The 24,579-nt window shown below is 40.7% G+C and overlaps 1 protein-coding gene across 1 annotated transcript in view; it reads right to left on the bottom strand.

Moving 5' to 3' along the window:
* Positions 1 to 7,869: 7,869 nt before the first annotated feature.
* The window catches only part of st8sia4 (ST8 alpha-N-acetyl-neuraminide alpha-2,8-sialyltransferase 4), a 49,571-nt gene continuing 32,861 nt past the window's right edge, over positions 7,870 to 24,579 (bottom strand). The window contains exon 5 of the mRNA XM_052019652.1: positions 7,870 to 10,565. Within this exon, the coding sequence (XP_051875612.1) occupies positions 10,283 to 10,565 (283 nt within the window). The 3' untranslated portion in view covers positions 7,870 to 10,282. The remainder of the gene's footprint in view (positions 10,566 to 24,579) is intronic.

Raw genomic sequence — 24,579 nt, 5'->3', positions numbered from 1 at the left:
TCCTCCCCCTCTACACGTATTGTTCACACCACCTTACCCCCACCTTCCCTTGAGTTTCTGAGTCTGCAGGTCTTAGTAGGGAAAGTGCGATGGGTTACAACAGGTATCAGCCTTTAATTTTTAATCACTATCTCCGCCGTACTGGATTCAGTATCGACCACACAAACGGGTGGGCACTACAGTGCAGCTATGGTGGAGGACACCATTGCCAATATACTAAAATATGTTCATTTTCTGATCTTCTGAATGCTCAAAATGAGAAGGTGACAGAGGTTAACCATGTATGATCATATTGCAGCATTTCAATTCAATGGCAGATAACAGTACCAATATATCCACTCTAGAGAATTTGACTGAAATGTGTTCAACGGGCATGGCAATTTAGCTGAAAATTTAATGCAGTGCTGCAGGAATTCTGCATTATTGGGGCAAGACATTATAAAACAAGTTCCAGCTCTCTCACATAAATAACTGCTGATCTCTGGCATGTGACTTACAATTTTGTGTGGTTTATGAACACCAATGCTTTTCATTAATAAAGATCAAATCAGGTATTTCTGGCTGCTAAGCTTCTGACTTTCAGTTATTTTATAGTAATTTTCAAGAGATGGCTTAACATCCTGTAGATAGTAAATTGCAGTTGGAGCTTACAAAAAGTCAGTGTCTGCTGATTCACTGACAGTGTGTAATGTGTGTGCCTATGAGCAAAAGAACCTTGACAGTCACAACTAAACATTTCAACTCGATGATCTTAACTTGTGTTTCAACAGTGTCAACAGTTATGCTTTTGACAGGAAGTCTGTGGGAGGATATTGAATTTTGTTTCCCTTATTGCATTCCACCACAGCTACTTACTTTCAATATATTCTTGAACAGACACTGTTGAGGAAAAGTTGGTGGGGCTCAGCTGATATCATCGAGCCCACATGACTGCTTGACAAGATGTTGCATAGATGGATTTCTGCACAGATGAAATTGTTCAAACCCTGGTAGAGGAAGTTAAATATCAGCAGAACCAGCAAATAATCCACATGAGATGAATGCATTGACTACATTCATTATTATTTTAACAGTTCAGAATATTGGATGCTATTTCCAGCTTCCATTGCCACAGGAAACCTATCATCACCTACTGTTATTTTTGTACCTGAATGAGGCATCCTTCAATCACTTCTGGAATAACAGTAGACTATAAATACATTCTCCAAGTAAGATTTATACAATACTTTTGCACTAGTCAGCGATAGGTGATGACTAGCGACTTGAATTATTCAAAATTAAATTAAATCTGAATTGCCAGTTTTCAATATACGTGCTGTAAATAAAGTTGATGTAGCTTGGTCATAGGTTGACACCAGATTGATAACAGTGGGCTTCTAATGCAATGGGAGTCCAAGCATGCTTATAATCTACATACGTGTTTTTGGAATATGAATGTCAATCATATCACTTCCAGGTAAGGATGATTTTTATCTTCCTTACCTGGAAGTAATAACATGGGCATCATGTCCATGAAGTGATAATGTTTGTGTCATTCATTTTAAACAGTTTATTGCACTATTATCAGGAATAAAAAATATAGGAATAAATTGAAAACATAATAGTGTTAAAAACAAAAATTGCTGGAAACACTCAACAGATCAGGCAACATCTGTGGAAAGAGAAACAGTTAACATTTCATGTCTGGGACTCTTCATCAGAACTGGGAAAGCGTGTGAAAAACAATGTGGTTTTAGGCAGCAGGGAAGATGGGAGAGGGGGAAGTAATGGAACAAAGAAAATATCTCTGATAGGGCGAGACTGTAATGTGGCAGTTAAGCAGCAGTTCAAATCAGATTAAGCTTCTTTACTTTTAAAAGTCAGCCTAGGAGATATAAAACTCTAATGCTGACATATGTATTGAGCGTGATTTGCATATTCTCACCTGTTTTCTGTATTTTTCTATATACTTCACAAAATAAATTGCAATATATTTTCAAATTGCACGATCTACAACTCATTTTTGGAAGTTAACGTGCTTCTAAAACTTTTAAAAGTTGTTCTACTTAGGACTTCCCAGTCATTTGAACAGCACAATCAGAAAGGTGAGTGTGGGTTTGTCAATCTTACTCCCAGCTGATAGTGTGAACACCGTGGAGAAAGTCAATCTAAAATGCAACATTCTGAACTACCTTAATGAATTCTGGAAATACCTAATGCGTTAATTTTGGGAACTCTAGCAGGAGGTGATTTAGAAGACTATTAGTCTTTATCAGCCTTTTCTTTTGGTCAAGTCATAACATGTAAAAACAGGGGGTTCACGCTGGAACAGCATGAAAAAACAATGATAGACCACAACTGGGGGACTGCATACATTCTGGCCAGCAAACCAGGAGAGGATATGATTCCACCCACTTCGTGTTACATATGTTAACAGGGAATGGGTTCCTTCCTAATGCTGAATATTTACACGAGGTGTGTATCTACAAATCCTGTACAGGTGACACCAGAATTCAAGTCCTCTTGGATTTCCTGGCCTTGGTGTCCAGCAGTGCAAATTAATGGTCAAAAGATGTGAGAATTCTGCAAATCTGAGACAGCAAACAGAAAATAATGGAAATACTCAGTAATACAGTCAGGATCTATGTGGGCAATCATATTTTAGTTATTCCCAGAAGTTTCTGTTGCTTTTTGTTTGTGCTTACCTATCAGACTGTGAAGTAAAGTTCCCTCCCTTCTCTTGAGGTAATAAAAGTCAATATTAATGTTGTCACCGGGGACAGCAGCCCTACGGAATTTGCAAAGCATTAATTTTGTACTTTTCTACAAATATCAAATTAGTCAGAATCCTATCTCTTGGTGAAATGAAGATGTCAATCATGATAATAAAGCAATTAAAAAAATATAACACTGCAATGTGATTAGCATCATTTTCTCAATCCTGTGGGGTGACACCACTGCAATAACTTTGATCACTTTTACCACAGCAGTTTTAGTGCTATTAATTATATCCTTTCAAAAGATTTGATGGAAGTAGCTGAAGCCATTGCCTATAGGTGCACTGTTTCATTTTCATTATCGAGGCTCTGGTGTGCTTGCATATGTAGTCTTATCATAGAATGCACCTAGACTGGTGTGAATGCAGTAGAAGCAGCTACCCAACCTGAATACTATCTCTGCATGTAGGCCAGAGTTTTACTTATATCTCACAATAGGTAACACGTGTTTCTAAAGAATTAAGTACAACCTCCCCTGTTGAAAGCAGAAAAATAGATGCATGGAAAAAGGCTAAATCTATAATATGTAAATTTGAAATACCGTAATCTCATTAGTCCTCTCCACAGGGTTGGTAGGACAGTGGAAGCTCATCTCATAAATGTGGGGCGACTAGTTGCAAATTCCACTTTGTGAGAACCCATGTTCCTGGATTAAGGTTCATCCCATATGTCTGGCACTTTCCAAGTACAATTGTCACCATCAAGGAGTCCCTCAGTACCCGTAAGTCTTAAAAATGTGCCAATGGAGCTTAAAGGGACAGATGTATCATAAATATATTCTCTCTTGGGAAAACATAGGGTCATTACTGCCCACAATCAATTTTCATATGCTTCCTTAGGAGATCAAAATAACATGGGTGGGAGTGGGGTTAGGACCATTTCTGGGGATTGGGCTCTTTGCTATTGGGTAGAAAAGAAAAATCAAGATAGTGAGGTTGTGGAGGTCTTGGCCAGATTTGCATGGGAGAATATTGGAATTGGATTATTATTGTCACTTGTACCAAGGTACAGTGAAAAACTTGTCTTGCATACCATCTGTACAGATCAATACATTACACAGGGCACTGAGGTAGTACAAGGTAAAATACAGAATGCAGAATAAAGTGTAACAGCTACAGAGAAAGTGCAGTGCAGGTAGACAATAAGGTACAAGGTCACAACGAGGTGGACTGTGAGGTCAAGAGTCTATCTTATTGTACTAGAGTCTTATAACAGCAGGATAGAAGCTGTCCTTGAGCCTGGTGGTACGTGCTTACAGGATTTTGTATCTTCTGCCCAATGGGAGAAGAGAGAATGCCCGGGGTGGGCAGTGTCTTTGACTATGCTGGCTGCTTTACCAAATAACCTCCCCTCCCCAAACTATTCACGTTTATCCCTGAAGCTTTAGGCAAAAAAGACTTTTCAGCTCTACCCAACATGAATCATGCACTGAAAGGAGAAGAAAGTAAGTCCTGAGATTATGGTAAACTATGTATGTGCTGAAAATGGAACCAGTATGAAATAATCAGGCAATTATGTTTAAAAACTTTCATATTTAATTGTTCCTGTATCATCCAGAGAAATTGTATTTAAATTGATTTTATAATATTCATATTTGTAGGAATTGTTTTCTTATTAGGAAAATGTATTGTCATTGAATCTCGCTTCAGTTTCAATTTTTTATAAGGACAGAACATAAATGCACTGAAACATTCAACCATGTACACACTGACAGACAGCACTACCAGTCTAAGTAACTTTATGTTTAGAATTTGCACAAAAATCCAGTGCTTTCCTTATAATGTAACAAATATGATTGTATAGATGAGAAACATGAATATTTACTCCATTAGGGCTGACACTAACTTTCACTGCCCCTAAGATTGCTACATAATTCAAGTAACTTTTTCATTCAGTCAAATTGTCATAATCAGGCTTGGATTAGAAAATCTGGAATTCTTTTCTAATGGCTAATCAAAATAAAAGGTGCCGCTGTTGTGGATAACATTCGATGATCCCAGCATTATTCAAAAGCACGGGACTTCTCTGATTATCTTGGGAAATGGCATCTATTCAGCTAACCAGCAAAAAACAAATTAATTCAAAAATAATGTCTTTGCCATCACTGCAAGATAGCTCCATAACTGCATCTCAAAATAGTGACTGTTAAGGATTTCAAGAAATATTAAGATTATAAAAACCTACAGAGATGCAAGCATTATCACTATTTCCTCTGAACAGAAGATGGTAACCAGAAAAGTGGCAATAGTAAATCCAATCAGTCAGAACAGTCCCATCGTGTCTGTAAGAGTTGATTGAATGTACCATCAATTAGACCCCCTTCTCTGCCTTTTTCCAACAGACCAGCAATATTTTCCTCATCGTCCAATTGCCTTACTGAATTGTGACAGTTCGCTGCATAAACACTTTCTCTTCATACTGTCTGTTTATTTTGCCAATTACCTGTTGTCCTCTGGCTACCCACAGTTTCTCCTTAATTACTGTCAAACCCTTCACTTTGAACAACTCTTTCAAATCTTTCCATAACCTTCATTGCTGTAAGGGTAGTTTTATTTTCTTTTGTCCAAATCTTTCATTCCTGTTTCTACTCTTAAGTTGCCTCTGCAAGAAGTCAGGGCTGCTGCTGCAGTTCCCTATTCAATGTATGAACTGTGGAAGAGGGCAAACTCACGCTTTGGATCTGATTCTCTCTCTGGACAAATATCCTTCCTGTGCTCCGTGCCAGAGTCTTTCAGGAGTAAAAGCCAGGGATTGCACCCCTGATCGTGGAATTGTGATCTATCATGAAGACAATTACTGTCTCTTTCAGATAGAAACTCGCTGCCTGCAGATCAGTGTTTGTGAAAAGATAATTGGTGGGTGAATAAAGAGGGGGCTGATCCACAACTGCCAGTTTTTCATCTGCACCCAATGAAAATCTCCCTCTCAAGAAATTAGAAAGTTTAAGATGTTTGAAAATAAACTTTAATAAAATATCTCTATTTACTTTCTCACAGAATTGTAAAGACAGTGTGATAAAGTTTCCAGAACTCATGAATAAAACAGGATATTAGCCTGCAAGGATGAAGGATTCCTCACAGTTGAATGTCATGACACACACTTTGTTGCTTTTTTTTAACAGCTTGAAATGAATCCCAAGCTAAGTGTGTGCCTTGGGGAAGGCACCAATCATCTGTGGGATAAGCCGTGTATGTTCTTTTAGCTGGATTAGACAGAACACACTTGATACTTTAAGGCAAATCTCATTGTGCGATTAATTAATTTCAAGAATAACAATTGATGAGTGTGCCACTGAGTTTAAAATACTATAAACTGCCCACATTCAGCTACTCTGATGTTTTCTCTCACAACCTTTTTTTCCTGACACATCTCAAGATTCTCACTGAAGCATATTGTTCTGTCCATCCAGGTACATGAATCTTCATCTGACAGAAACAAACTTGGACCTGAGCCAGGCTTTTGGCGGTACAGCAGTCTTGGTTGAGAAATCTCAGAAGATTTGTATAAAGTTATTTTTGCGTTTGATCCGTTGGGATCAATTCAGTTGCAAAACTGGCACAGACCTCTGAATAGATACTGGGTTAATCTTTTAGTGCAGGTGAATTTCCAGTGAACAGGAATGATGTGGGAGTTTTTATTGTCCAGGATATTTGGATATGAAAAGTTTCAGTCCAATCGCTGCCCTTATATCGTTTTACCCAAATTTCTTGATGTTTCTGGAGCCATCTTTCTATCCCTTACCAAGCTGTCCTTGACATTGACATTGATATGAGCCAGTGCCATCTCAGCTCCAGCGTTCCTGGGTTTTATCTGCTCTGGCACTATGCATAACAACAGAGTAATACATGAGGCAAAACCTCTCAGTCTGTTGAGTCCCTGACTAAGAAAAATTTTTGAATGATTTCTGCAAAGTGAATGGCATTGGTAAAGCAATTTGTTTTTGCTTACAGACATCTGCATTTACTGCTAACTGCTTTTCACATTGCCCACTCTGATTCTGCCAGATTTTCAGACACCTCCTATCTTCTGTTCACTAACACTAAATTCATTACTTGTGGTCAGGACTTCTCAGAAGCATAGGTATAATTCCCTATAGTCATCAGTTTGCTGGAACTGCAACAGTACCACGGGATGGAGCAAAGACACACAGTCGTTATTTAAAGCAGCATTATAAGGATAATGCTTCAATGGTTAGCATTATACCTTCTCCTCAAATTCAAATGATGTAACATTCCACAAAAGCACTGCTCTTCCATAGAACCCTGAAATGTTAATTCTGTTTCTCCCTTCAAAGATGCTGTGCTGCTTGCTGAATACTTAAGATAAGACAAGATTTCTTTATTAGTCACATGTACATCGAAACACACAGTGAAATGCACCTTTTGCGTAGAGTGTTCTGGGGGCAGCCCGCAACTGTCGTCATGCTTCCGGTGCTAATATAGCATACCCACAACTTCCTAACCCGTATGTCTTTGGAATGTGGGAGGAAACCAGAGCACCCGGAGGAAACCCACGCAGACACGGGGAGAACATTCAAACTCCTTACAGACAGTGGCTGGAATTGAACCCAGGTCGCTGGCGCTGTAATAGCGTTACGCTAACGGCTACACTACCCTGCCTGCCCTCCATACTTCCAGCATACTTTGTTTTTGTGAGCTTTTACAAGTCTGTTTTATTGGGTGTGGTACCAGCTTGGTGAGGGCTCCAATTTACAATCTTTGCAGCCCAAATCCTGTCTAGCCACTGTTTTTGTCCATTCCTGACTGTGCTAATCATCACCTAAGTAAAACAATTAGCTCTGTGTAAGTGTGCACCTCTCTGTTTGGCTCTATCAGTAATGAACTGTCATATAAGTGTACATTCTATTTTATTTCTATCAACCTGTTCTTTCTTTAACCCTTTTTCCACATGAAGTCTAGATGTCTTTTTTACACGAGAGATACGATCACCGTAAATGGTTGGCTGCATACACAGAATACTTGTTTGTCTGCCATCCCTTAGCCCATGCCAATTGTGATGTGGTCAGGAGTCAGTTGGAGGCCTGCTATCTGCTGATGCCCCGGAAAGAAGCAACTCTGGGTGACTTGCTCTCGTGCTCCTCACTATTACTTTCCTATTCCTGTCCCTGTGCTCATTATAGTGTTGAATCTACACAAATGGATGAATAACCCTAGGATTAAGGAGGCAGTGAAAGAACTTGGAAGGTTGTATCTATATGGTACATCACCTGGACATCAGGGTGAAAGTGCAAGTGCTCAATCAGCAAACAGATACAAGCAAGACAGCAGCAAGAGCACTGAACCCTCCCTGAGCTGCACAACCTTCTGTTAAGAAGGAGACTTCCCAGTCTCCTGTGTTGGGCATTGAACACCAAAAAGATTAGTAGTTGAACACATTGACCTTTTCAATGCAAGTTGGTACAAAGAAGAGATGGGGGTGGTAGTGATGAGTTGGTACGAGTCTGAAATGGGGCAGATGAGTCATGGGAAAGGCTGTAAGGTTTCACATGTAAATGCTCTGACAGGAACTGGGTTGCTAAGACTGTAAGTTAGAGCCCGCATCAAGCCAGCACCACACCACATCAAATAAAACAGCCTTGAAAAGACTTAAAAAAAATACGCTGGAGATTCTTAGTAAGTAGTGCAGCATCTGTGAACAGAGAAGCAGAATTAATATGAAGGTCAATGATCTTTCATATCAAATTTCTGGAATCTGCAATATCTTGCTTTAGCACTTCTGCAAATGATTAGTTGAGTAGGTGCTATTTTAAGAGGATAACAGGCCTATTAGTGTCTAGAGCAGGTAAGCAGGAATGGGAGAAGATTCCTTGCTGCTCTGGCTGTGGATGTGCAACTTTTGCAGCACTGTTCTGTAGTTCAGAGCTAAAGAATTGGCAGTCAAGGAGAATGCTACCTCCATTGAGGTAATATGAGTGATAATTTTGCTTGAATTAATAACATCAGTACCTTGGGACTTGTTTAACCTTCTTTCAGTGCCCTATAGAATGTTGGGAGGTCTAACCAAGTATAATTGTACACTCCTTATCACTGGCTGCAAGCCTTATTCTGGTGCCTTCCAGGTACAAATGGTACTTGAGTGGTCATTATTCTGTTTAAGAATGATGAAAATATTCTTAAATCAGGGAATAAAGTTAATTGGCAGCACCTCTGAAGAGCCAAGTACTAATCCATTATTATCTGCTCTTTGATCAGAACTAAAGGCTACACATTCATTTCTAGGTAGTTCAATTGCTTACACCCACTACATATTAATCCCATGTTAAAGGAAATGTAAGATCCTGGATCACTCGAGTTGACTCTTGGCGTTGCAAGCAGATCTTCACTTCACCCATTGCCTCTTTTAATAGCACAACTGGCAGATCTACCTTGACAATGGAAAGTGGGACTTGGGATCCTCCTGGATGAGTGGCAAGTTGTGAAGAATTCTAAGAAGAATATCCTTCCAAAAAAAAACTGCGTAAACAAACCATTAAAAAGTAAACAGAAGCTTTACAGCATGTGGCAGAATGTATGATTTGACCACAAAGGTATCATAGTACACACAACATACAGGAAGAAGAAATAGTGCTGACAATGCTTTCATGGTTTGTAAAAAAAAAGTAAAAAGCAGATTTTTTTCACAATTTGATTCAGAACATTTGGGCAGAGACTTTTGTTACTAAACTTTTTAAATGTACCAATTTAATTTTTAAGAACTAGTAGAGTTCCCCATGCTTTAAGGATCTGGTAACGTGTGCTTTTGCTTAAATAAGACTTGTGCTTTTTATTTCATCCACTTCACCTTCTTTAACTTCTTGTTCCTCCTACTGAAACCAAATGTAAGAATTGCACAAAACATTTTACCCAAGTAATATAGGAAATACAAGTAACTTCTAACAGGATCAGTAGATAAAGATCTTTGGTACCAGCAGAAAGGGCACCTTTAACATGTTACAGTTCACATTCAGCACATTACATAAGACAGCTTCTTCACATTCTTTGAGCTATAAATCTACTGACGACATTGAGCAGAAGTGCTATCAATCCTTTAGTCCACTCATGCCCTTTTAATTCTTACAGCAGATGTTACCCTCACCTGATTCACATTGATGATAAGAAAGTTGTCTCTTCAGACTGTGGCTCAGTTATAACTATTACATACAGATAGCACTTTGGCATTGATTGCTCGCTGAGACAGCTGCTCAAGACAAATACTGACCTCTAGTTAACACCATGCCCCATTTTGTTCTCGGGACAGCTGAGGCTCCAATGAATGGAGCAAGCAATGATAGATCTCACAGACCTGAACCATTCTGTCAATCAATATTCAATCATTGTTAACACATCATTGCTTGCTCTTTGCTCCAAGCAGTGAGACTATATTTCGTTACAACAATCTGAAGCTGTAAACGTAGATGGGCGTTGAGCATTTCACAGCATTGCTGTAATTATCACTGAGGAGTTCTCTTTTCATATAAAATCTACAATGTGCAAACATCCCACCAACTTGCTTTTGAGCTGTGACATCTAGGGTTGGATGCATTTCCCTGTTGTTAACTTCAAAGCTCCTTTGTCGTGTAAAGACTTTAACGTTTTGAACTCCAGCGGCATTCGGTGAGGCCCGGCATGAGAAAAATATCTGTATTTCAAATTGTCATAATAGTGGTATTTAACCAGGGCACCCTTTGCATCTTTTGGGAAGGGCCAATATCCATAAAGGTGGATCTCATCACAAAACCGAGTTGCGAGTGTGTACATCAGCAGGCCAGTGCTTGGTCGTTTGATGTAAACCTTGTTTGTCAGCCAATACCTGAAAGAAAATATACAGAGACGTCAAAAACTAAAATTTGCAATAACCTCCTTCATTTTACAATTTCCCAAATGTCAGGTACATTGCTAACATATATTTAGTATGGTACTGAAGTGAGGCACTTAACTCGACCTACCCAAATAAGTTGATCACAAAAGCCAAAACACAAAATAAAGACTACCAGATAATGAAGACACAAGAGAGACTGCAGATGCCGGAAATTGGGAACAACACACAAAGGCGCTGGAGGAACTCAGCAGGTCAGGCAGCATCCATGGAGGGAAATGGAGAGTCGACGTTTTGGGTCAAGACCCTTGATCTGGACTGGAAGGGGAGATGGCCAGTATAAAACAGTGGAGGGAAGGGGTGCAGCAACCTCAGAGAAATCTTGGTTTCTTGGAGACTAACTGGCAGTGCCTGTCAGGAAGCTGCCCTTACCAACTGTGATTTTGTGGTTTCAGGTCTTACTTGACGGTCTGGGTTATATTGCAAGGCAACTCGCTGGCCTTAGATCATAAGAATAGCTTCCTCTGGTTTGCATACCATAGTGCGTGCAGGAAGGTCTTGGGAAGGGCGTGAATGAGCCCAGACTGATAGCAACCAGAGTATTTTTATGCAGCCCAGAGGATCACTCCAGTTTTTCCCCAGATAAAAGAAAGCATTAATAAGCTACAATTCCATCTCAAGTTGTCTGATTATTTCACAGCATGGGTAGCAGGCAGCCTCAATATTCGGCCTCCAACTCCACCATCAGTTTTACAGGTCACATATGGATGATGTTACTTGTTGTCCCACCATGTTCCCTGGCAGAGGCTGTGGCAAATCTGTAGATCAATCCTCAAGGCAAACTTGACAAAATGAATTTGAACATTGAGTGAACAGAGTTCTGAAAAGGACATTTTCTTGTTGCATTATATTGAGATTAGAATGATTTTACCCACAGTTGCACACACCTTGTTGATTTTAAAAACGTGTGGAAGTAAACTAGTTGCAAAATCTGTTGGGCATTTTCCAGTTCATTTCATTGTATGGGGGCTCAGTATTATCTATTCTACTTATCTGTTGCAGCAACCTTGATGATGAAATAATTTCTTACCCTGAGGTTGTGAGGGATTATGATCTCACTTTTTTTGAGATAAACAGGAATGAATGGCCTTTCAATACACACCAACAACGCTGTTTCTGACTTCAAGTTATTGGTTCACAAGAACAGGATCTAGCAAATTACACTACAGAGCCTTGATGTCTACAGAATACTTTACTTAAAATATATTTATATCGATTACTATCATATTATAAGTACATAATTAGAATTGAATAAATCCATTATTTACTAATTTAAAAAAGTTATTAAACCATTAAATCTCAATGTTTAGGTACATGATCATAATACAGGATGTGAGTTACTGAAGAGAATTAAGCACAATTACAATTAGAGTGCCAGACTTCAAAAAAAAATTAACTGTTAATGCTGGTTAAAGGGATCACAGAGGATTAATTGGAAGACTGAATTAGATGATAAAGTAATTGCTTTTGGAATGAGACTAGAAAAGATAGAATTCAAATATGTAGTACAGAAAGCACAAGGATATAGGGTTGATTCTGTAAAACATCTGACAGCATTGAGCATGTGCCAAAGATTAGGGGATGTAATGTTCCAACACTGCCTCAGACATTACCACAGAAGCAGTCAGAGAGTCATACAGCAGAGAAACAGATCCTTCAGCCCACCCGATCCATGCAGACCATTGTACTTATCGATACTAGTCCCAATTACTCTCATTTGATCTATAGCCTTTGCTGTCATGCAAACCTGCTCCTAACGTTTTGACCGAGGTAACAGCAGTTGAACAAAATGGTAAGATGATGATATTTTGGAGTCATGGAAACAGTATGCATTAACTTGAACAAAATGGTAAGATGAACAAATCTTGGAATTATGGAACAGTACCCACTAGGTCATCACACTTAGATCTGTTTGGTACATTGACTCTGAATCATTGTATGAAATAAAACCCATCACGACTAATGAGATTCAATTTCAGGTACCCTCAACCTATTTGGAAGAAATAATGAAACCAATGGCTGTAATAAGTAGTATTTTTGTACAGCTGGCTTTGCAAATAGTGGCAGGAGCAGGGCATTCTATGCTTCCAGAACAATCCCACTTCTTCTGCATCTCCAAGAATGGCCATTACAAGAAGTAGAAAAAGTGGCGTTCAGTTCCACTGGCCTTCAAAAAGACCCAGGAAGAATCAGCCACACACTGGGAAATTAGGAAAGTCATTCGTCTCTGCTGAAGGAAATTGCCTCAATAACAATATGAAGCTGCCGAAAAATCAACACAGGGAGGGCCTGTTATTGGCTGGAACATATTGTACTTCCTTCTTGTACTTCTGTGCTTCATCCAGATGAATTTACATTGCAACCATTCTTCCATCTATATCCCCTCCACATAAGATACTTAAACCTCCTGATGCACCCAACTAACCCACAGCATGGATAATGATGGCTGCACACTGAAGTCATTGAATTGAACAGACAGTACAAGGAGCATTGCCTCAATTGGACTCAACTGGCCTGACAGGAGATTGCCAAGAAGTAAACATTGTGTAAAGGACCTGGGAAGGAAGAAGCCATAAAGCTTGAGGTGGCACATGCTCATTTTAGCATCTATGTGTATTCCTTTTGCAGTTGGTTTTGGTCCTACTACAAATGGCCATTTGCCACATCCTGTGAAAGTGCTGGTTTCAACACTCACACAGGATGAGGCTTGTAATAGCTGTATTCTACACACACACACAGCAGGGCGGCATTGCAGCACAATGGGGTCATCTCAGAAGTAATTTTGCGGAAACAGGTGGGACAGTGGCACAGGTAGTAGTTCGACCTTAACCTCCACTGTTGTCTGCATGGAGTTTGAACAGTGCTGCTGTAACTGCATGAATTTCCTCTGAGTGCTCTGATTTCTTCCCATGTGCAAAAAACACATTGGTCGTTAAATTAGTTGGTCACTGTAAATATTGCCCCTTGGGGGGGGGGGCAAGTGAGTAGTAGAATCTGGGGGGAATTGATAGAAATGCTGTGAGAATAGGTTACAGGGAAATTTAGTGGGGGGAAAATAGGATTGTCCTGTGAACCAGCATAGAATCAAAGGGCCGAATGGCTTCCTTCTAGGTCATGTCAGAATATGGCCCTACACCCACATTCCTGGGCTACTGATTTTAGCAACCACTCCCCTTCTTCTCACCACCACAAAGTTTTGCGAGCAGAATAATTATTAACGCAACGATTCCATGAGCGTTTGCTGATGTTCAATTTTAATGGCTTTAATGGAGCTTGAAGAGAAATATATCTTTTTCTAATCTGCCACTCACCTTTCATTAAGAACAATGAAACAGACAATCAATGTTTAGTCTGTCTAGTCTGCTGTTGATCATATCTCCACTTAACACTAAATGAATCTGAGTTATTGCAAGTAATCATTTCTGTATCCCTCCAAAGCATTCTGAGCTCATATTGATTCACAATTACAGAAGGACGGCCTTATTAATCTACACAAACATACTGTCATTAGTCCCAGCATTAGTATGAACCACTTAAAATTCAGAAAATGATCTGCAGTTCGTAAAGAATCTTTAGTCATCCTTAAGAACTCTAAGATTACCTCACTTGATCTCTTATATTCTTGAAATAAAGGGAAATATTTTCTGATGGATGAAAGGGACATTTGATTGGACATCATTGCTAATAAATGAGCAAAAAAAATCCTGCATTGACCTACCAAGAGATGAGGCATCCGCTGAACCTTTCTGTATGTCCCAGACACCATTAAAGCAGATGATTTTATCGGTTTGCTCATTTCTGAAGGGATTTAGTTTTAGAAGGTAATTCTGCTAAATAACAACTCTGGCTCCTGGTGGTTTGATTCTAAAGAAATCAGAATACGTATTTTCCTTTTACATAGTACAGGTGCTAACCTTAAAAAAAATAATTCAGGGCATCCCAAACAGGAAAACAACATGTTAGTAATGCATACGATATTTGGCAGTGAAAAACACTATGATGCCGGAGGAACTCAGCAGGCCAGGCAGCATCTGTGGAGAAAAGCAGGTGGTCAATGTTTCGGGTCAGGACCCTTCTTCAGAAGAAGGAAGATCCTTCCTGAAGAAGGGTCCTGACCCGAAACGTTGACATGGATGCTGCCTGGCCTGCTGAGTTCCTCCAGCATCATCGTGTTTTCCATCTAGATTCCAGCATCTGCAGTCCTTTGTTTCTCTCATATTCCATAGTACCCGGGACAGGTCAAGGATCTAAAGTCAAACCATAACAGGACCATTCCTATATTGAAATGAGGACTAGGTTCATTTTGGATGAGCCCCACAGCTACCCAAAATTAGAATAAACTTAACAGTGCCTGAATGATGGATTCGAATACAACACAAGCTATTTATCCGCTACGTTCAACATCTGTATCAAAGAATCACGGAAAATTTATGACACAGAAAGGGGGCATTTAGTCCATTATAATTTTCCTTGATCACAAAGGGGCTTCCTAACCTAGTGCTAACTTCTAGTATCCGTTCCATAGCCATGCAGTTCATGGCTCAAGTACAACGCATTTTTCTAATTTTTTGTTCCTCGTTTCATGGCCTCTGGCTTTTTTTCCTCGTTTTCCAGCTAAAATCCAAATTTTGAAGTAAGATATTCCAAATTATAGTGGCACATAATTGTAGGCAGTTGTTTATTTCAACAAGATTTTTAGAATCTAGAAGGATCAGGCAGTGGAGTGTGAGACTGTGGTCCATTTGAAATGGTGCTTACTTAAAGGAAGCTCATCTGGATTTCTTAATGGTAAAGCTCAATTCTTCATGCAAATGAGCTCCATGTATACGAGCACAAAAGGAGAAGGATGTTTACCAATAGGAGAAAGACACCGGATGAGGAATGTGGAGCTGGAATTTGTGGTGACCATTGGAAAGATTCTATTATTCTACTCTGATGCCTTGAGACTGCTGACATTACAGTTGTGGCAAAATCTCCTCAAGTGAAAGGGCTACGGTTGCAAGTCAGAAGTTCACATGACTTGCAAAGATATCATCCAGAGAGTAGATATTACGTAAAGGATCCAGGAATGAATAGAACATAGAACATTACAGCACAGCACAGGCCCTTCGGCCCACAATGTTGTGCCGACATTTTATCCTGCCCCAAGATCTATCTAACCCTTCCCTCCCACATAGACACATGAATGATAGAGAAATGGAGTGCTATCCAAGAGATTTTAAATGTCCTGAGTGTACAGTATCTGCCCCCACAACCTCCGCTGGCAGTGCATTCCATGCAATCACCACTCTGTGTAAAAATAAACTTACCCCTGACATCCTCCTTATATCTTCCTCCAATCACATTAAAATTATGCCCCTCGTGATAGCCATAATAAGAAAGTAGTTTTAGGGCATTAAAAATGTCAAGAAATATGTTCTCAATGTTGCATTCACGTGTATTCTTCTTGCCTTTCAGTTTGACCCTGTACAAATGGCATTAGCCAATATCCTCTGGATGGTCAGCTGCACAGTGTGCACACTAGTGACATTTGATAATACATCTCACAGAAGCTTCATTTCACAATGACACAAGGTTAACTCTGCGGTACACAGGGCTTGTCACAGATCACCCTCAAAAGTAAACTGTCAGGGCAGGCAGCAATCAAATTAGTGTCCCAGTGAGGGGCATACTCAAGGTACAGTCACGTGACTACAGCTTACAGTGCTGAAGCACATGACATGTTCATCAGTGAGCTCTGTAGACTCCATGGCCTAAGAAGAGCTCTGGAAAATTTACAGTTAAATGGACTTCCACCTGAAATACCTAGTTAACTGCATACAAAGCCTGACGTTCCTGATCTCAATCATAATCAAACAATGTGAAATATATACTCACCAAGAAATTAATTTCCTTTTTTTTTTGAAGATGTTTTCTAGATTTCCTGGCTTTTTCTCCAGAAAGTATTCAAACCAAATAAGGTGGAGACAAATTACTTCAATTCTTGCCAATTCTGCTCATTTCAGTTGATCTGTACTATTGAAAGGACTAGCTTAGTGGGTACTCAGAAAATAATCAGGTTCTAGACAAGCAGTGACAGCTAGTGGGATTAAGTAGGGAGGAGGATGTAAAAGGTGTATATATAAGCTCGAGGAGTGGGCAGGAACATGGCAAGTGGAATATAACGTTGAAGAATATGAGATCATCTGCTTCAGTGCACAAAACAGAAAAGCAGAGTATTGTTTTAAATGGTGAGAAGCTGGGAAATGTTGATGACCTTGTACACCAGTCACTGAAAGCTACATTTCAGCTGCAGCAAGTGATTAGGAAAACACATGGTAAATTAGATTTTTATTATGGGAGGATTTGAATACTGGACTAAAGATGTCTCCTCTCAGTTGTAAATGGCTTTGATGAGACTGCATCTACAGGACTGTGTGCAGCTTTGGTCTCGTTACCTATAAAGGGATATGGCTACCATAGAGGGAGCATAATAAAGATTCATTCACAAGGCTCAGGATGGCAGATTTGTTATTGAGGAGAGATTGAGTAGATTCTACCTGTATTCTCCAGAGTTTAGAAGAATGAGATGAGACCTCATTGAAACTCACATAATTCTTAATGGGCTCAACAGGGAGAATATTTCCAAGGGTTACAGTCTCAGAGCACAGGGTAGGCCATTTAAGAGTGAGATAAGGAAGAAATTTCTTCACTTAAGAGGATGGTGAATCTTTGGAATAGGCTGCTCAGGAGGGCTGTGGTACCATGGAGTTCATTCAAAACAGAGATTGACAGATTTCTGAATGTTAAAAGAACCAAGAGATATGGAACTGGTACAGGAAAATGGAGCTGAGGTGAAAGATTAGCTATGATCTTGATGAATGGTGGAGCAGGTACATTGGGCCAGATGACCTACTCCTGCTTCTAATTCCTACATTCTTGTATTATCAGTCTGATGTAACTACAACTGCAGCAAGAAACGGTAGATGCTGGTAATCTAAAGACAAAATCAGACACTAGTGGAAGCACACAGCAGGTCAGGCAGCAGAGGTGGGGAGAGGCACAGAGTCAAGACCCCTTCATCAGTACTGATGTGCAGAAACTGGTCACTTTCATCACTCTCTGTTTATGATGCAAATACAAATCTATTTTGGTTTCCTACAATTTAACTTCAAGTCTAAGAGTCCAACAGTTAACTGCACAGAGATATCTTTCCCATACAGCAGGATTATAGAAACAACATGGAATTAAATATCAGAATTATCCTTAGTTAGCAGAGTTCTGCCTGCACTCAGTGGAAGAAACTATCTGCTCAATCTCTTTTGAGGAAGTGAGAACCCAACTGAACTATGTGGGGCACTTCAAATGAAAGAAAAATTCTGGTAAAGTTCTTCCCCTGGGCTAAATAATTTTAGGGGAATTCTTAGGAATGCGTCAGAAGCTGGTTAAACTGCAAGAGGAAAAGCACAGGACAGACTTTGACGTCATGATAAGATGGCAATACTCCATCTGACATCGGTGAAAAGTAACCACAGCGATAAATTTGGTAGCACGAGCTTCCCTTTTCCCTGCTTTCTGGCAACAAGACAACAGTGATGTCATCATGCAGGCTAAACAGCCAATCACAAAAGGTGAACCAGTGAGCCACAAATGTTTAACTGGATTTCTAATTAGTTTATGAAGAGCAAACCAAAGATTAGGACATACACGAGGTAAAAGCAAAAGTTTAGCTATCATAAATAAACTTATTTTTTAATGAAATAATTATCCAACGGAATAACAGGCAGTTAAGCTGCAGCTATGACTCAGTGAACCATTAAGCATTACACCTCTTGCAACAAAGTGTAATGTTTTCAGGATTTTGTTTTGAATGAAAATAGTTTATAAATACCCAAAATTCTCATCAGTTTACTGATTTCTGCATAGATTTAGGGTGAGAGGGGAAAGATTTATAAGGGACCTGAAGGGCAACTTTTTCCCACACAGAGGGTGAATGAGTAATGGAACGAGCTGCCAGAGGAAGTGGTTTTGAGGCAGGTACAATAGTGTTATTTAAGAAGCACTTGGGTAGGTACGTGGACATGGGCCGAATGCAGGAAATTGGGACTAGCTGGGTGGGTACCGTGGTCGGCATGGACTGGTTGGGCCAAAGGGCCTGTATCCCTGTTGTAATGTTCTGTGACTCTAACAGTCGAGCAGCAGCAAATCACTGCCACAAGCTTTTGGATCTCTGAGTTTAACTGCCCATGTGTGGACTAATTCACTGTTCACTGGAGTCCACACATGACAGTGCTGACATCAGGCATGTAAATGGCATCAGTGAAGGTGTTCTAAAAAGACACAAGGCTGAAATGCTCATTATATATTGTGGAACATTCTTTTACTTGAAGAAATATTCTAAACTCAAACAGCAAAACTGATGAAATGACGTTTGTATGTTGGGCCCTGTCACTAAATTTTCATCTGTACCGGTCATACCTTTGTGGTGCCACTGATATCATTATTGGCTGGTTAGTGGATATTTTATTTTCCTCCAAATGTTTTCTTGCATTAACAGCTGAGGGAGCAGGCTAGTGAATCACAGCACAGAAACCATTCTGCCCATCTCATTTGTATCACTTTCAGCTAAACCCATTCCCCTGCCCTCTGCTACAGCACAGCACAGCAAATCCTTTCCTTACAGGTACATATCCAGCTCACTTTTGAACACTAGATTTGAATAGCCTGCACTATGTCTCCCTCTGCCAGTGTATTCCAAATCATAACCACTCACTGTGTGAATCAGTTTTTCCTCATGTTACTTTTGGTTCTATTGTCAATCACCCTCACTTAGTGTTCCCAGTTCTTGACCCATCAGACAGTGACAGCAGTTTCCCTCTATCCTGTCTCTACACATCATGATTTTAAATGCCTCTCTCAGATCTCCTTGCAACTTCCTCTGCTCCAGCTTCTTGTCTATCCCATAAGTAAAGTTCCTCATACCTGGAATCTTCTGTAGCCCCTCTGAAGCCTTAACATTTTTCCTAAAGAGTGGCATTCAGAAATTGACACAATCTCCATAATTTTATAAAGATTCAACATGGCTTCCTGCTCTTGTATTCCATGCCTCTAGTTATAAATCCCAGGATCATAATTTATTTTAAATCATTTTCTTAATCTGTCCGGCCAGATACAACCCTAGATCTCTCTATTCTTGTGACCTTTTTAGAACTGTTCTCTCTAGTTGCCTCTTCTCATTCCTCTCACCAAAATGTAACACCTAACATTTCTTAGCATTAAATTTCATCCACCATTGATCCACCCATGCACTAGCCTTTCTATATTCCTTTCCTTCTCAACGTTTGCTACACCCCCATGTCTTGTGTCATCTGCAAATCTACGTCATCAGCAGATTTCCAACTGTTCTACCCTTCGCATTTCAGATCCTCCCATATTTACAGATATTTTTAAGATATTCAGCATTTCTAGAATCTGTTATTTTACATCCTGAGATCCAAGTTTTATGCCATGCACATTATGAACCTCTCTCTCCCTAGGACCACCAACTATTCTTTGGCAGAGCTTCCTTCTCCAAAGTTCCACATCATCCCAAACTACATCTGAAGCTTAACAGACGATAAAAAAAATTCATTGCTTTCAAGGGTCAAAGATAGCAAAATGTTCAACCTTTGAATGGAAACACTTCTCCTGATCTTTTCCCCAATTCACTTTCTCTGACCCCATATCTACCCCCAGATTCACCCCTCGCTGTGTTTTCATCACCTCTGATCTTCCCCTCTCTGATCCTGAATCACCAGTCCTCAGCCTCAACCCCCTACAACTGCATCCCAATGGATTCTGGCACGACATTGACCTCTGTTTCCACTGCAGTCGTCCCTGTGTCTGTTTCTTCAGTCAGTGTACTCACCCCAGACAGTCGACATTCCTCTACCTCCAGAATTCCCATCCCAACAGGGCCGCTCCCTCTGGCCTCTTTACCCCCTCCAGAGCCATTCATGGCTAATTGCTGACATGACAGTGACTGTCTCAATTTTTCCACTTCCTTTACTCATTCTAATCTATTTCCTCTGAACATTCAGCACTTCCCTCCATCAAGGACTAGCCCAACATTGTCATCATACCTGCTGACACAGGTTGCAGTTTGGTAAACTGACCTCAACCTGAGGTTAAAAGCCACCTCCTCATATCCCCTGCAAACCATGACTCCAGCAATGAACAGCAGGCTGTTGTTGCCCAAGCAGCTGATCTTCAATTGCCACCTCCCCATCTACACACGTGACATTTCTAACGTCCTCCAGCACATTAACCGTTTCCAGTTTCATGGCCCCAAAAGGCCCCTTTTCACCATGGATGTCTAATCGCTCCACCCAAATGACACTGGATTAAAAGACCTTCAATTCTTCCTATAACAGAGGCCCAAGCAGTCCCCTTCCACATCTACCCTCCTTCTCCTGGCTGAACTTGCTCCTCTAACTCCACTCACTTCTTCAGAATAGTGATAGTTAAAGGAACCTCATGGGCAATACATGGAACAGTCCTTGGTTCAGTCTTCATAGAATCATAGAACAGTGCAGCACAATACAGGCCTTTCGGCCCACAATGTTGTCTTTCTTAGGCCCTCCGCTCTCTCTCCTTCCTCAGATACGTTGATGAACACTTCATGTTCTCTCTAAGTTAGAAAGTTTTCTGACAAACTTCATTGCTGTTCTTTCATATGATCCATCTTTAACTTGACTTCCCTATCACAGTTTCAGAAGATTGGTTAGCACTTAGTAAAAAGACCATAACCATTAGATGTAGGAGCAAAATTAGGCCATTTGGCGCATTGAGGCTGTTCCTTCATTCAATCATGGCTGATTTTTTTTTCCAACCCCAATTTCCATCCTCCCTGTAACCCTTAACCCCCTTACCAATCAAGAACCTATCAATCTCTGCCTTAAATACACCCAATGACTTGGCCTCCACAGCCCTCTGTGGCAACAAATTCCACAGATTCACCACGCTCTGGCTGAAGAAATTTCTCCTCATCTCAGTTTTATAACAAAGTCCCTTTACTCTGAGGTTGTGGCCTTGGATTCTAGACTCTCTTACTAATGGAAACATCCTCTCCTCATGCACTCTGAACAAGCCTTTCAGTATCTGCTAGGTTTCAATGAGATTCCCCCCCTCATCCTTCTGAACTCCATCGAGTACAGGCCCAGAGACATCAAACGCTGGGATCATTCTTGTGAATCTCCTCTGGACCCTCTCCAGGCCAGCACATCCTTCCTTAGATACCAGGCCCAAAACTGCTCACAATACTCCAAATGCAGTCTGACCAATGCTTTATAAAGTCTCCGCAGTACATGCTTGCTTTTATATTCTTGTCCTCTTGAAATGAATGCTAACATTGCATTTGCCTTCTTTACTACCGACTCAACCTGCAAGTTAACCTGAATGGAATCCTGAACTAGGACTCCCAAGTCCCTTTGCACCTCGGATTTCTGAGTCTGCTCCCCATTTAGAAAATAGTCTACACCTTTATTCTTCCTGCCAAAGTGCATAACCCCACACTCCCCTACGCTGTATTCCATCTGCCACTTCTTTGCCCACTCTCCCAACCCCTCAGCAGAATCCCTGCCTCTGTGACACCACCTGTTCTTTCACCTACCTTGGTATTGGTCTGCAAATTTGGTCTACCTTGGTCTGCAAATTTGGCCAAAATACCAACCGTTCCTTCATCCAGATCATTAATGTATCAAGCGAAAAGTTGTGGTCCCAATGCTGACCCCCGCAGAACTCCATTAGTCATGGGTAGCCATCCTGAAAAGGATTCGCTTATCCCCACTCTCTGACTTCTGCCAGTCAGCCAATCTTCTATCCATGCTGGTACCTTGCCTCCATGGGCTCTTATCTTGTTTAGTAGCCTTGTGTGCGGCACCTTGTCAAAAGTCTTCTGAAAATCCAAGTAAGTAATATTCACTGACTTTCCTTTGTCTAACCTGCTTGTTAATTCCTCAAAGAATTCTAACAGACTCGTCAGGCAAGATTTTCCCTTAGCGAAACCGTGCTGACTTCGCCCTAATTTATCATATACCTCCAAGTTCTCCGAAACATCATCCTTGACAATGATGAAATAAAATCTTACCAACCACTGAGGTCAGGCTAACCGACCTATAATTTCCTGCCTCCCTCCCTCCCTTCTTAAACAGCAGTGTCACATTTTCAATTTTCCAGTCCTCTGTGACCCTCCCTGACTCCAGTAATTCTTGAAAGATCACTACTAATGCCTCCACAATCTCTTCAGTGACCTCTTTCAGAACCCTGTGGTGTAGTCCGTCTGGTCTAGGTGATTTATCCACCATTAGGCCTTTCAGCTTCCCCAGCTCCTTGGTAATGGCCACTACACTCACCTCTGCACCCGACTCTCTTGAATTTCTGGCGTGTTGCTGGTGTCTTCCACTGTGAAGACTGATGCAATGTATTTATTTAGCTCCTCTGTCATTTCCCCATTACTAATTCTCCAGCATCATTTTCAAGCAGTCCAATGTCCACTCCTGCCTCTCTCTTACCCGTTATGTATCACAAAAAACTTCTGGAATCTTCTTTATTATTATTGGCTAGTTTCCCTCATATTTCATCTTCCTTATAGCATTTTTAGTTGTCCTCTGTTGGCTTTTAAAGGTTTCCCGATCCTCTGGCTTTCCACTAATCTTTGCCATATTGTATGCCTTCTCTTTTGTTTTTATGCCATCCCCGACTTCCCTCATCAGCCATGGTTGCCTCATCCTCCCCTTATCTGAATGGAGTAAGTACCACAGACAGGTGATAGAGAAGGGATGTGGCTTGAGATGTGTCTATTTTAATGCAAGGAACAAGGCGGATGAGCTTAGAGCTTGGATCGATACTTGGAGCTATGATGTGGTGGCCACTACGGAGACTCCGGGGCTGGAATGGTTGATTCAAGTGCCGGGTTTGAGATGTTTCAGGAAGGACAGGGAGGGAGGCAAGAGAGGTGGGGGAGTGGCACTGTTGATCACGGCTGCGGAAAAGGTGGACGTTGCGGAGGGATTGTCTATGGAGTCTCTATGGGTGGAGGTTAGGAACAGGAAGGGGTTGATAACTGTGCTGGGTGTGTTTTATAGGCCGCCCAATAGTGACAGGGTTATTGAGGAGCAGGTAGGGAAGCAGATCCTAGAAAGGTGTGAGAATAACAGAGTTGTGATGGGGGATTTTAATTTCCCAAACATCGAGTGGCATCTCCAGACAGTGAGGGGTATAGATGGGGTGGAGTTTGTTAGGTGTGTTCAGGAAGGGTTCTTGACACAGTATGTAGATAGGCCTACAAGAGGAGAGGCTGTGCTTGATTTGATATTGGGTAATGGACCTGGTCAGGTGTCAGATCTCTCAGTGGGTGAACATTTTGGTGATAGTGATCATAATTCTATCTCCTTTATGTTAGCACTGGAGAGGGATAGGAACAGACAGGCTAGAAAGGTGTTTACTTGGAGTAAAGGGAATTATGAGGCTCTCAGGCAGGAAATTGGAAGATTAAATTGGGAACAGATGTTCTCTGGGAAAAGTACAGAAGATATGTGGCAAATATTCAGGGGATATTTGTGTGGAGCTCTACATAGACATGTTCCGATGAGACAGGAGAGTCATGATAGGATACAGGAACCGTGGTGTACGAAGGCTATAATAAATCTCGTCAAAAGGAAAAGAAAAGCATACAAAAGGTATAGAGAGCTAGGTAATGTTAGAGATCTGGAGGAGTACAAGGCTAAAAGGAAGGAACTTAAGAAAGAGATTAGGAGAGCCAGAAGGGGAAATGGAAGGCCTTGGCAGGCAGGATTAAGGAAAACCCCAAGGCGTTCTACAAGTATGTGAAGAGTAAGAGGATGAAATGCGAAAGGATAGGGCCTATCAAGTGCAGCAGTGGGAAAATGTGTATGGATGCAGAAGAAATAGCAGAGGTAGTTAATGAATA

Source organism: Pristis pectinata, chromosome 7, assembly GCF_009764475.1.
Source record: "Pristis pectinata isolate sPriPec2 chromosome 7, sPriPec2.1.pri, whole genome shotgun sequence".
Lineage (NCBI taxonomy): Eukaryota > Metazoa > Chordata > Chondrichthyes > Rhinopristiformes > Pristidae > Pristis > Pristis pectinata.
Note: the sequence above shows the minus strand (reverse complement) of the source record. Positions and strands in the feature narration are given on the sequence as shown.